Raw genomic sequence first — 13,895 nt, 5'->3', positions numbered from 1 at the left:
TATAAATAGCTGAAAAATATTCGAAATATTTGAGAATTTTACTCTAAATAAAAAATGTCAAAATAATAATATAACATTTTGTGAAACTTTAGTGGGTAAAAAATTGGAATTTCCTGAAAATTTCCCGTTTTTAATAATTTTTAACATAACATTATAATCATTATTAAATCAATGCATTTATTGCTCTGCTCAGAATCTAAATCATAAATTTTGTATTGCAATGTATTTCTACAATTACATAAAAAAGTATGTTTTACAGTTAATATCTAATAAATGAACAATTAATATTTAATATTCATTGAATAACAGTTTGATTTCAATGATCAGCTTTGACAATGAAGGAGATTATAATACGAAGTTTTATTTACTGATAATTTATTATATATGAAAGAGTTAGTTGAATATTTTAAGATTTTGAAAAATATAATTATTACCTATTTAGAAATATTAACGCAAATACGAGGGTACATGGACTAAAACAATTACACGAATACATGGATATTTAATTAGGTATCACGAACTTAAATATACACGTTAAATAGAGATCTCTCTTTACCAAAGGTCAGTGGGGTTTATTCACGATGTTCAAGGTAAGGGTGAGAAATAAAGCTACCCCTACCCACCCCAAAGCATTTTTATAATATATAGTATATAACTATGATATAAAATATACATACGGATTATAGGTATAGTAATGTTTATATACTTATTTATAATAATAACACACTTTAATATTAATGTATTAAAAAAAGACATAAATAATGTACCATAAATATATTGACTTGATTCATTAATTATTTTATAATAATTATAATAAAAGCATACATACCTATATTATTGAATTTAACTTTAACATATAATTTACACTTTACTGTGACCCACTTTATAACTACTAGTGTTTGCTACTATTATACAGCACTACAGCAGTGGTACCCACTTATACACCTTTTTTCGATTACCAATAGAATGCTAATTTATGAGTTAATTAATTAGTTTAGTTTTTTTATGTTTTTATTAATTGTCGCTTGCTTGTGGTTGTGGGTTATTGAGTTTCGACGTGTTAATAGGTATAATATTATTCATATTTTGTAAGCACTGGTGTGCTGTAAATGTTGATGGATTTTAAGACACACGGGGTCGTAAACCCGGTAGTTGTGACTACTGACTAATATCGAAATAAATTAGTGGCGAGCAGGCAACTAGGAAAGCTACATAATGTTAAATTACTTAAAATTCAAATGTTCAATATGCATATTATAACATAATATTATAATAATCCATAGAGTGAGTAATAATAATAATAATCACATTAAAATGATAAATATTAAAAATATATAAACAGCTGTATAATGTATACTGTATAGGACTTTAGGCTAATACACGGTCCTAAAATAAACGTCTTGATAAAATACCCGTGGAGTATAAATGTCCGAAGCGACAGTAGACCGTCACAGTTTAAACTGTTAATCCAAAGAGGTTTGTTATTTCAATAATCGTTGCTAGTCACCGTCCACCGATGACTCTGTGACACATTGGAACCCCTTCTCCTACTTCCACGCCCTATCAATGTTTTAATCACTTTATTTTGCACGTCAAGTCATCGTTTATATTTTTATTTTGCTCATAGTCCATAGGTTTTATTTATCATTAATTTAGTTTAGTTCTATTGTGTATACATAATATAAATTATCTGTTTTTCTACTTCGACACTTCGTTAGGAACTTTGCTGGTAACGTCGCAGTGTCTTCACTTTTCGTAGGCACAGACGCACAGCGAGCATCGAATTGCAGCCAACAATAGTTGTTACGACATCAAAAACTATTTACCAATGAACGACACTAAGTTGTGACACTGATTTACTGTACATATTACTATAATTGAAGGTATGTAAACCTTATTTATTGTAATTAAAAACCTTTGCTCGTTGTCTTATTGGTTGTTTTAAAGGAAGTTTTAATTTGCATAGATCTTAAGTGTTACATAGTGTTTGCATTAAATAGGTACTATATAACTTATAAATAGTTTAATATTACGTTTTCTGAAATTCATATTACTGTTTTTGTAATTACGTAAAATCAAAAACAATTTTTAATGACGTCATTAAAATTTTAGAACTTAAATTGTATAAGTCTTGCATGTCTACCTAAAACAATGATTGTAAACAATTATTTCAAGTAAAATTTCTTGTAGAAATTTAAACTAAATAAAATACACCAAGTGAAATTAATTAAAAACAAAAATTATGGATATCTCTCGAAGACTATAGATTAATATAGTGTATACAATTATTAACTACAGATTTATATGCATAACTTCTTGGCTTAATTGCCTTTGGAGTATGCTATTATTATTGGTATCAATTTTAGGACAATGGAAAATCATAATCATAACTTTTAAAACCAATAATGTATATGTATTATAAAATATTTTTAAACTTTTAAATGCTTTCAAAACAAATGTTAGTAATACCTTCACAAGATTTTCAAAACGTATCAAATAAATAAACAAATATTTTACCTTGTAAATATGATTTGAATATAAAATATAAATCTTTTATTCAAATATCAATTTTTTATGGGTATTCAAATCAACAAATTTTAAGTTTTAAAAACAATTTTCCAAATTAATTTTTATTAATTTAAAATTAAAACTTTTGTATTATAATATTATGTATTTTATTTTCTAAAAGATATATTACAATGAATAAGTATGTTAATACATAACTTGTGGAACTAATAAATTTAAAAATAAATAACTAATCTTAAATTGTTAATATGCTCTGATTTTTATGAAATATTAAAATCAGAACACAATAGCAGTTATATATTGTTAGGTTATCATACATTTTGAATTAGTGTTAAATTGCATTGCATTTATGAAATGATCAGTGAAATTTCCAATATATAATCATTGATAATTCAAATATTACCATCAATAAAATAATACTAAATAAGCCATAAGTTATTGTGTCTTACGCCTTTATACAAAACATTTAAGTATGTAACATTAATTAATGAGTTATGAATTTCATCAAAAATGAATTGAAATAATTTAATGAATGGTGATAATTATTATATAGAGAAATTTTACTGTATAACTATAATTTTTTTCAGAATTTTAATACTAGTATTACCTAGTAAGTTTTATATTCTAAAATTATCAAAAATATAATAGTTAGATTTAAAGTATAAAATTTGAATTTATAATTAAGCATTGTTTTAGTTAAGCAGGTGATACTATAATCAATAATTCAAAGATACATTATGATATAAAACATGTATGTTATTAGATGTCATCACCGATGATTAAAATTTATATATATATTTTATTTATCATAATCATTGATAACGTTGTAGTTATACCTTTAATTCATTTTTATAGTTATTTATAGAAATTACCATTCAATTTACCCCTCTTTTTCTTGATGTCTCAGAGTTAATAATAGTGTTTAGGTAGCTCATATCTAATATAAAAAAATGTCTACTGTTACTATCTCAATTCAATTTTGGAGGAATTTCAGTATTATTACCTATTACACATTTTGAAATTAAAAATATTTTTCATCTCTTACATACTTTATAATTGTTTAATCTGAAGTATCTAATTATTTAGATTTACAAGTATCTCATTTATATTTTACAATAAGTTATCTACCTCTAGAGCATAATATATTAGTATTTACTATTTTCTATGCTAACCTTCTTAATGATTATAATAGTATACTTGTCCTTGGCGGTATGAACACAAAATGCTGTGATAAAATCATGAATATTTTTTATTTATTTCTTATATTAACTCTTTAATAGGTTGTATTACAATAATCAAAATGGGTCTTTGAAGGTTTTTAAATAATAGCTAATAATGTATGCTTATTAATTTTTCTTGGTATACCTAACTATTTATTTGTCAAAATTATAGATTAAAAACTTAATTCGTAGATTTTTATGTTTAGATACTTTTCTTTTCATTATAATTAGTTTATACATTATTAAGTCATTATTTTTTTATTTAATTTATTATTTTTAAATATGTTATTGAAAATTATTTGTTGATAAAAATAAATATAATACATTTTTTTATAGTATTTTCTTATTACGTACATAATATAGTATTATATGTGTGCAAATTTAAAATTGGTTATTTTAATATATCTTATCTTATGTATGTTACAGATTATTTCATCAAAAAATGTTTCTTTGGGATTGGGTTACTGGCGTCCTGGGATATTTAGGTGAGTAATATTGCATTAATTATCATTAATTGTTTGTTATATGATATTGATTAGATAATGAAAATATTTTGGTATTTTTAATTGATTCAAATATACTTTATAATTCAATTGTTCATTCATTATTTATTATATAATATATTATCCAATCAAACTCATATCATTGATAAAATGAATACAAAATAAATAATTTTAATTATGTGTGGTATGTATACATATTATTATGTTTACATTCACTTATTTAAATTAAGTTTAATGAATTATAATATTATAATTTCATAGGGTTGTGGAAAAAATCAGGAAAACTACTATTCCTTGGTCTAGATAATGCGGGAAAAACTACTCTATTACATATGTTGAAAGATGATCGTTTGGCGCAACACACTCCTACATTGCATCCAAGTAAGCACATTGAACGCTTGTAAAAATATAAATGTTTTATATTTTTGTACATTAATAATTTATTTTATAGCATCTGAGGAATTGTCTGTTGGGAACATAAAATTCACAACATTTGATTTGGGTGGCCATTCACAAGCCAGAAAAGTATGGAAAGATTATTTCCCTGCTGTAGATGCAATTGTTTTTTTGGTAGACGCTTGTGACAAATCTAGAATTATGGAAAGTAAAAATGAATTGGATTCATTATTGCTTGATGAATCTTTATCTAACTGCCCCGTACTCGTTCTTGGTAACAAAATTGATAGACCAGGTGCATTAAATGAAACAGAATTAAGAAATTATTTTGCATTGAACCAAACAACTGGAAAAGTATGTAAACTATGATATTATATATTATATAAACCTATTAATATTTTTGTAACTTTATTATTATGTATAAACATAATAATAATAAAATAATAAATAATTAATTTAAAATTAATGAGAATTCAACTAATATATATATTTAATATAAATTAAATTACCTTAATTTTACAAGTCTAATTATTAACTATAAAATATTATTAATTTTTGTAAATGTTCATGTGTTACATGGGAGTCATAATTTAAATATCTCATCAAAAACTTAATGATATAAACATTTTGACAAAACATTATTTATCAAGTTAGACCAGTGGTTTTCAACTTTTTTAACAATGCACCACACTTCATCTCTTAAAAAATTTTCATGGCACATCATTCCATATAATATGTGAACCATATTTTATATATTTACCTATATATACATATAAATACATACTTATAAAACTATTAATAGATTTTTTGCGGCACACCGGTTGAAAACCACTGAGTTAGAAATAGAATAATATAGTAAAAGATGTTTTCACTCAATATCCACATAGTGTTAATTGAGGAGATTTATTTACTATGTATGAAATAATTTATTATAATCTGTTGTGATTTAATTCTATATTAACTAATATTGATTTATTCTTTTTAGGCTAAAGTACCCAGATCAGATCTTCCTGGTCGTCCTTTAGAAGTATTCATGTGTTCTGTATTGAAACGCCATGGTTATGGAGAAGGGTTCAGATGGCTGGCACAATATATTGATTAATGTTTATAATATATGTGTTAAAAAAAATATATATTTTAATTTTTAAATTCATTCTTTTTTTTACTGTTCTCTCTACCAGTAAGGTGTATAATTTAATATAACTTGGCTAAACTTCCAATTAAATAATTTTGTATAAACAAAATTTCCGTTTTTATGTTGATAATTTTACTGAAGTAACACTTTTATTGTCTTGTACCACATATTATTTTTTATTTAGGTGTGCAGTAATGAAACAAATAAAATTTAATTGTATTTAATTGCTTTTTGTTATTGTTTTTATTAAATAGACAAAATAAAGAGAAAAAAAATTTATGTGACTAGAAAACATTTTGTGTAAAAAAAAATTGACAATTGAGTAATAAATTATATTTTATTTATGAGCTTGATCCAATAAGTCACATAATGCTGATATGTAACTTTGAGCCATTTGTAGCGTCTCATATTTTGATAATTTATGTTCATCTTCTATGGAAGTTGGTATAGCCTCTCGGAGTCTATCAAATGCTTCATTCAAGCCGTTCATGCGTCGACGTTCTCTTGCATTAGCTGCTAAACGTCTTTTTCTTGCTATTGTTGGCGATATGCATTCTTTAGTGTTAGGCTTTGTTGGTATGTAGTCATTTGAATGTCTAATATAAATAAAATACAATGAATTTGTGCAGACAAAACCGTAAACCAAGTTGATTACTATGCAATATGTAGGAATAGTTAATATGTAGTTATAAATTATAATGCCTACCTATTTTTTTTTAATTTCATAAACTACATCACATCTAAAAAACTATTGAAGACATAAGACGCAATTTTTGTTTATAAACGTTTGAAGTTCAGTTTCTGACTAAATTTTCAAATTATTTCATAGTTTAAAATGCATTCAATTTTAATATCGAAGAGACGAAGAATTGAAAATGTAATACACAAGGTTTAGTTTCCTAAATTTCTTTTAAAGCAATTTAAAAATAAATATTTATAATTTTTTTTTACTTATCTTTGAAATTCATATTGTAACGAATTTGATAGAAAAAAAAAATAATAATTTTTATAGTTTTTAGATTAGAATTCAAAAAATATGTTAATATTAATAGAGCTTGAAATTTGTGCCATCATTACGTATATTTGACTATTATTATTTTCTGTATGATTTAAAAGTTTAAGATAAATATAATAGGTAAATAAATCATACAACTCATCTCCGATTTTTTTGTAGAAAATTGATTCAATCTATAGGCATTACTGATATTAGGTACCTGCCTATTACTATTGGCCATTGGAAAAATGAATACATTATTGTAAAAATATTTTTAGGTTTAATTATCATCATTGAATAAATTATAGATATGTAGGTATATGTTGATTTTAATTTAATGTAATCAATTAGCATTATTCAATGAGTTTAATATCATACAGATTTACTCTAGGAGTCAGTACATAGGTAACAAAACGCATATTGATTGTATTTTTATATGTACCTTATAACTATAATAAGAATTAAGTAATAAAAGTATCCAACTGAGAAGATAATATATAGTATAATGTATGCTTAGGGCTAGCACGAGATTGATAAATGGGTGGGGTATAGGTCCCAATAGGACCGTACTAGAAAAAAAAAAGTATGCAAGTTTAACCAGGAAGAAACAAGTTATAGGGAAATCAAGTCCCAGGAAAAGATAAATTATATATTTTTAATTATCTTTATTACAATCAAAACAAATAATAGATATATTTTAATTATGCCAATTATGGTATTAATTTTATAAATTATTAATTAAAAATCAATCTTTATTATTGTAGCTAAAATCAAAATTAATTTCGCGTACCTGACTACATTCCAGTTGATATTATCATACACTCGATATAGTGTATAGATACAAGTATTGAAATATAATATAATAATAGTATAATTAGTATTAATATACATTATAATAATCGAAGGTAGGAACCGAACCTACCTATGCTATTTTTTTTTCCAGGGGACTCAATTTACTACTTTAAAAATGTATACAAATTATCGTGGACCCAATTTACCAAGTTTCGAACAGTGATGGTTCCCAGTCCATGAGGCACGCTTCCCATAGGAGACCCAAGTATCAAAGGAGACACGAGGTAAATATTGAAATAATTGTTTACTATAACATACGTACGTCTAATAAAAAATGTTGTTTCATTTATTTATGGGAGGCACGATTATATTTTTTTTTATTTTTGTTGAACGGTATTTATTATTAGAAGACAGAAGTTACATAAATAAATGTATATTATGATATAACATTTATATTTATTTTATAATAAAAAATAGGTCACAGATTTTAATTTGATATGTATAGGTGAGCAGGTAGTTTCAATATTAAACCTTATTGGATAAAATATTTTTAATGCAACTATTTACCATGGTTAAGTTCCTATCTACTTTCTAGTTACTATATACTGAATATAGTAGTACCTACTATACCAATGTAATATGCCTAAAACTCAGAGCCGGCCTTAGGGCGGAAAGAAGCCTGGAACAAATCGTAGTTTTTTTTTCACCGAAAAATTATCGTATACAATAATGTATAATTTCATAAATGCGACGCCCAAAATGTCATACCTACCAAAACGCGAGCTGCGAGGCCTTGCTGGCCCCTGCCTAAAACCGGTACTGCTAAGACTTACACGCTATAAAATATATTCACTAAAGTGTAAGCGATTCTATTATAATTTATGATTACTATACAGTCTATACAGTAGTATACACCATACAAAATCGTACGTAAATAAAGACATGGGTTTAGGTTATGGTTAGGTATCTACCTGAAATAGGAACGATTCCATCGGTCACTGCGCTGGGACGATGACAGTGGCTGCAGCAACTGCAGATGACCGGTGAACGTGCATTCGTCGTCTAGCGGCGGTAGTCGGGTCGATGGCGGTGGCGGACTACTGCAGCTCGCAGTCGCGTCCCAGTAGCCGTGGTCCGCGGAGTCGTCTAAGAACGCGCGCTGCCCGTGATTGAACCCCTCGGACGACGAACCGTCCGACGAGTGTTGCCACTGCCAGTACGCGCCGTGTCGTGACGGTGATTCACGGTTTCCGTTGAAATTTCCCGGACTGCCAAAACCGTGTACGTAGTCGACGGCCCCTGTAGCGAGATGCTTCTGGTTCGTGTCGAATGACTGGTGCTGGTGCTGCTGGTGCTGGTGATGACGATACTGAACCATATCCATCGTCGACCAGGTTATTCGACCACTATTGCTGTATACCTATTATAATTTATTATTTAATGGACAGTTGTATATAGTATTGTCCTGCTGGACGACATGATTTTGATTATAGTTACATAGAAATATATAAATAGTCAAGCAGTGACGGATTTTATTTTCGACTTCGAATTATTTTCTTAAATGTCGGTTGTTACTTATTTCAATACTAATACTAATCACTTTTATAGTCACCTTTTATAATGTTATAATGGTTTCTGTTCAAACTGTGCGTTACGTAAATAATTATAAAAGCGAATTCTACAGCTAAACCATTTCTAAAGGAATTTATATTATGCGATCCACTCAACTCAGTGTATTAAATCAAATACTTAAAATGTTGATAAAATAGAATATTTAAACAAAAAATAACGTTTTTATTAAACGGTTTTAGTCAGCTAGGTGTTGTACCTAGCTAATTAAAAAAATATTAATCGTTAATTTATGTGTAGATTTCTGCTTCTTCGTATTTATAAATACATTGACATTTTTGAACTAGTTTAATTTTTTTTTTGGTCCACGTTTGATAATATGCTTAATTCTAGATATTCAGTATTGCAAATGTAATAAAAAGTTCTTTACCAATTGTTCTTACAGCAATTTTAAAATGTCAGAAATAAATTAAGGAACTATCGTATCTATATAAAACTGATGTTAGATAGATAGATATAATTAAATCTTGACGATCCTAAAGTGCTTATAGGCAATAAACTATAGGCTATGATTATAATTTATAATAGTCACATTTTTATAAACTATATTGACATAGTTATAGGCACGAATATAGACATAATATAGTAATATACGTATACGTAGGCACTATTATTGGGTTCCTAAACTTCTAGTTATAGTGTAATTAGTGTATAGTTAATAATTGTGTATACGAATTAAATCTATTCAAGAACATATTATAAGATATATCTACTGGCTACTATAAGTAGGTCCTACATAATACTGTAATAAAGAAATATAAATTATTGAACAATTTTGAACGAAATACGTAAATTTTACCGGTTACCACGTTATAAATTCTATTGGTGGGCACTTTGCTAACTGAAAAAAAATGTTAACTCATGCCATATTTAATTTTTATTTATTTTTACTAATTAAAAATATTTAAATAATGATCAATAATAATATTAGTTAAAATTAAATAGAAAAATTTAATTGATGTTTAAAATAACTTAAGATTTTAGGATAATTAGATACAGATTTGACACGCAAATTGTATCACACGGACACATGGTAATATGTTTTACTTTGAATGATAAGATTATGGCCTTAAAATATTTTTGTAGTGTTTTTTAATAGGAATTTCTGAGGTTGTTAGGTTTGTTAATACTATTTAATTTCTGGAAATAATGTTTTTTCTGTGATATCTATGTCTACTATATTACTACCTATATAATATGCAAATTGTGTATAATTCGAGTCTATATCACGACATGTCATTTATCATCCGGTGGGCGGTGATTTGTCGTTTAGGTAAGACAGTCGACCGTTGTTGCCAGCAAAGTTGTTCCCAAACCCCAGTTCAAAAGTCTGGACCAAGTTCCTTGGGTAGCTATGCTAAGATGATTGAAAGTTTACCATCGGTAAAGTTTATATTTTTATTCCATCTAAAAAAATACCAGTAAAATATACAACGAAAAGAATGTTATAGTTTTCCATTTTCATATCTTATTAGTAATAATGGGTTCTATAGACTATAAGGTTATACAGTATATTATATTATAGTACTTACTGCCTACTAATAATATTTGATAACTTCCACAATAATAGATTCAATATTCATTATTGAGATAAAAAAATTTGTTTATCAAACAGGAAAGAATATTATATGTAATATGTTTTCTTCTGATAATCTATTTTTATATTTTAAATTAAAGTTTGAATTATTACAAATTATAATAGGTACCTATACTTGATTGGGTTAGGATCAAAGAGTATTGTCGAAAAAACACAGATAATGCTTTTATCGTTTACTCTATAAAAATTCAAATTTAAAATAACAAAACTAATTAGGTATAGGTACTAATGTAAATATCCTATCAGTTTTTGCTGAACATAAATTTTCTAGGAGGAAAATGTTTTAACTCTTATTGCTATATTGTTTGTTTTGCGTGGAAATATTGTTGTCACTGAAAATGATCGGTATAACGTTCTCTTAATATAGATATAGGTACTCTTAGTCTTATATAATATTATAATATTTAATAATCAATGACTTAATAAGGCTTTAATCATAAATTGAAGAATATTGTTAAGCAATTTAATAAACGTACTGCTTACAGATTACTGGCTTACTAACAATATTAATAAATAAGAATATACAATAGGTACTTATGATAATTTATCACAATTCTCACAAAGCCTATTAACTTCTTATACCGAGTTATACATATTGATATGGAATATTATGTAGGTAAAGTAAATATATATTAATATAGTATATACAAAGATTTTACGGATTTCTTTTCATATACCTATTTAAATTTTGTATAATATGTATACTAATCCTATACGGCTATACATATATATATATATGAATAAATATATAAAATAATTTTTTATTAAAAATATTTAATAATATTTATAAACACACGATTTGAAAAAATGAATATTTAAATATTTTAATTGAATATTAATTTATCATAACTTATAATATCTTATAAATTAGATTCTAAATCATTTAAATTAAATTCTACATAATGCCGAATGATTCACCAAATGCTTCATTTTTTTCTTCAACAATATAGTTATTCTAAAACTAATTTTGTAATTTTTAAATATACTCTAACTTTAAGAACATTTTTTTAAAATTATTGTGATTTTCTTGTACTACTTAAGAAGTATCCTACGGAAATGCAAACTTCTGTATTCTGATTTTCATATTAGAAACCATCTATCTATTATGTATTTTTTTTAGTACTAAATAGTAACTTAATATTACATATATTTTATATATTTTTTAAACCGTTTTTAAGGAGAGTTATTCTTAGTATAAACATTTTAATAACTGAGAATCTACTCGTTCGAATTTTGAATTAGCTACATCAAAATAATCGAATTTTATTGCACTTTAGTACCTTACTATAATCTATATACATATTCTCGAAGTTTGGGACATGTAATTTTGTATTTCAATAAGTACTTGATATTCCACACATAAACCGGCACCAAACTTAACCACGGAAAAAGTAATCTGCATAATGTAAATTTCCATTAATGATTAGTAGATTGGAATTACAGTCATTAAAATAAAAAAAATAAAAAAATAATAAGCAATAAAAAAAATATAAAATAAAGAGAATAGTAATCAAAAATTAAAAAATAAAAAAAATCCAATAATTAAGGACTCGTTGATTTCAAATTTAATGGAAAAATATTCGAATATTATGATGTACAAGACTACTAGATTAGATACTACGGTGTATTGTACCTCGGGCAACAAAAATCACAATATATATTTTTACCTGTTGATAGGCGTAGGCTGTGTTTTACTCGTATGTTACAATCTAAGCCGGCGATATATATTTATTATGTATGCAAGTATAATAATCACGACAGTAGCACATATTATAATATGTACGATAAATGATTTAATAACTGTGAAAAAACACGCGGGCGAAACGCGATCATAGACGACACCAACGGCACTATATGTATTATTATTGCTATTGTTATTATTATCGGGCACTTAAGCAGACGGCACGGCAGTTGACGGCACGAGCCCCGAACACTCATTGACGCGGAAGCGCGTGCCGGCAGACGGCATATGGTCATCCTTCGCGTGTGTATAGGTAACGATGATGATAATAATAATTGTATCGTAATAGATAGATCTTCTATCTTTTACAATGTGCGCACGGTCATTATATATTATTCGTTATACGATTCTATTCGCTTGTTTCGTTTCATTTTTTCCTCCCCACCACATCGGCGGACCAACGCCTGCAATTATCCGTTGCACGCGCGACTTGCTGCCTGACTCCATCATCCCCCGGAACAATAATTTTCAACAGTCTTAATATAATAACGTGAATATACGTAATTGTAATACTAATACATATATAGCTATATAGGTATATCGTATATAACGTATATATAATATGTATATAAGTTGCAATAAACTTATAATAATATATACACGTATTTTCCTCGAGTACTCACCAAGACTCTATTGATGGCCAGCAATCTTATTTAAAATCATAACTTGTTGAGTATTTTAATAATTAATTTAAAAAGTAGCTGCGTATCCACTTTTATACGCTGTATAAATTTAAATCTAAGACTATATTATGATTTGGTGAGTTCGATTTTTTATTTTTCATATTTTATTACTAAGCATTTTTTAATCTTTTATTTGCGCTTACGAACATACGTATAAATACAATTAAAAGTGAAATTATTAATAAATTAACAGACTATATTGAAACTTTCATACTAATCCTTGTGTAATTTAATTGAAGTTCAAAAAATCATTGTATAATTACAAAAAATAAACAAATTAAAGCATATAAACTACCTATTACGTTATTACGTATTTTATTCATTTTATCAATTTTTTTACTTAAATTAACTTATTAAAAATCAACACATTTTCTAATACTAACATAATAGTAATGTACTTAGAACATATCACAAATCAACAAATCGGGAAATTTTTTTATTTTTTATTTTTTTCACCTTTCTATTGGCAAGAATGTAATACCATACATTTGTTGGTTTACCTATGTCTAATTTTTCTTTCTAGTGAATACGAGTATGTATATGTGCGTGCCAAATGTAATAATTTATAATTGAATATGTCAATCAAAATTACGTGATCTTTTTAATCAAGAATCAAAATGTGGTATTACAACTTATATTATTATTATATTCTTCCAAAGTATATGTGTAAAAATTGACT

The 13,895-nt window shown here is 26.3% G+C and overlaps 2 protein-coding genes across 3 annotated transcripts; one reads left to right on the top strand and one right to left on the bottom strand.

Annotated features, from left to right (window-relative positions):
* Positions 1-1,582: 1,582 nt before the first annotated feature.
* On the top strand, positions 1,583-5,794 carry LOC113556359 (GTP-binding protein SAR1b). The gene is made up of 5 exons (XM_026961248.1): positions 1,583-1,883; positions 4,173-4,231; positions 4,511-4,630; positions 4,701-4,999; positions 5,631-5,794. The coding sequence occupies exons 2-5, from the start codon at positions 4,189-4,191 to the stop codon at positions 5,745-5,747; spliced, it is 579 nt and encodes a 192-aa protein (XP_026817049.1). The 5' UTR covers positions 1,583-1,883; positions 4,173-4,188; the 3' UTR covers positions 5,748-5,794.
* A 139-nt stretch (positions 5,795-5,933) lies between these two features.
* Positions 5,934-12,713, bottom strand: LOC113556348. Of its 2 annotated transcripts, XM_026961235.1 has the most exons (4): positions 12,460-12,713; positions 10,384-10,602; positions 8,538-8,986; positions 5,934-6,376 (listed from the first exon to the last, which is right to left on the bottom strand). In XM_026961235.1, exons 3-4 carry the CDS (start codon positions 8,948-8,950, stop codon positions 6,118-6,120), a joined length of 672 nt encoding a protein of 223 aa, XP_026817036.1. In that variant the 5' UTR covers positions 8,951-8,986; positions 10,384-10,602; positions 12,460-12,713; the 3' UTR covers positions 5,934-6,117. The 2 variants fall into 2 exon arrangements, with proteins under 2 accessions (XP_026817036.1, XP_026817026.1); XM_026961225.1 differs by lacking the exon at positions 10,384-10,602.
* Between the last annotated feature and the right edge of the window lie 1,182 nt (positions 12,714-13,895).

Source organism: Rhopalosiphum maidis, chromosome 1 (genome assembly GCF_003676215.2).
Source record: "Rhopalosiphum maidis isolate BTI-1 chromosome 1, ASM367621v3, whole genome shotgun sequence".
NCBI lineage: Eukaryota > Metazoa > Arthropoda > Insecta > Hemiptera > Aphididae > Rhopalosiphum > Rhopalosiphum maidis.
The sequence above is the reverse complement of the archived record's forward strand: the minus strand, read 5'-3'. Positions and strand labels throughout refer to the sequence as shown.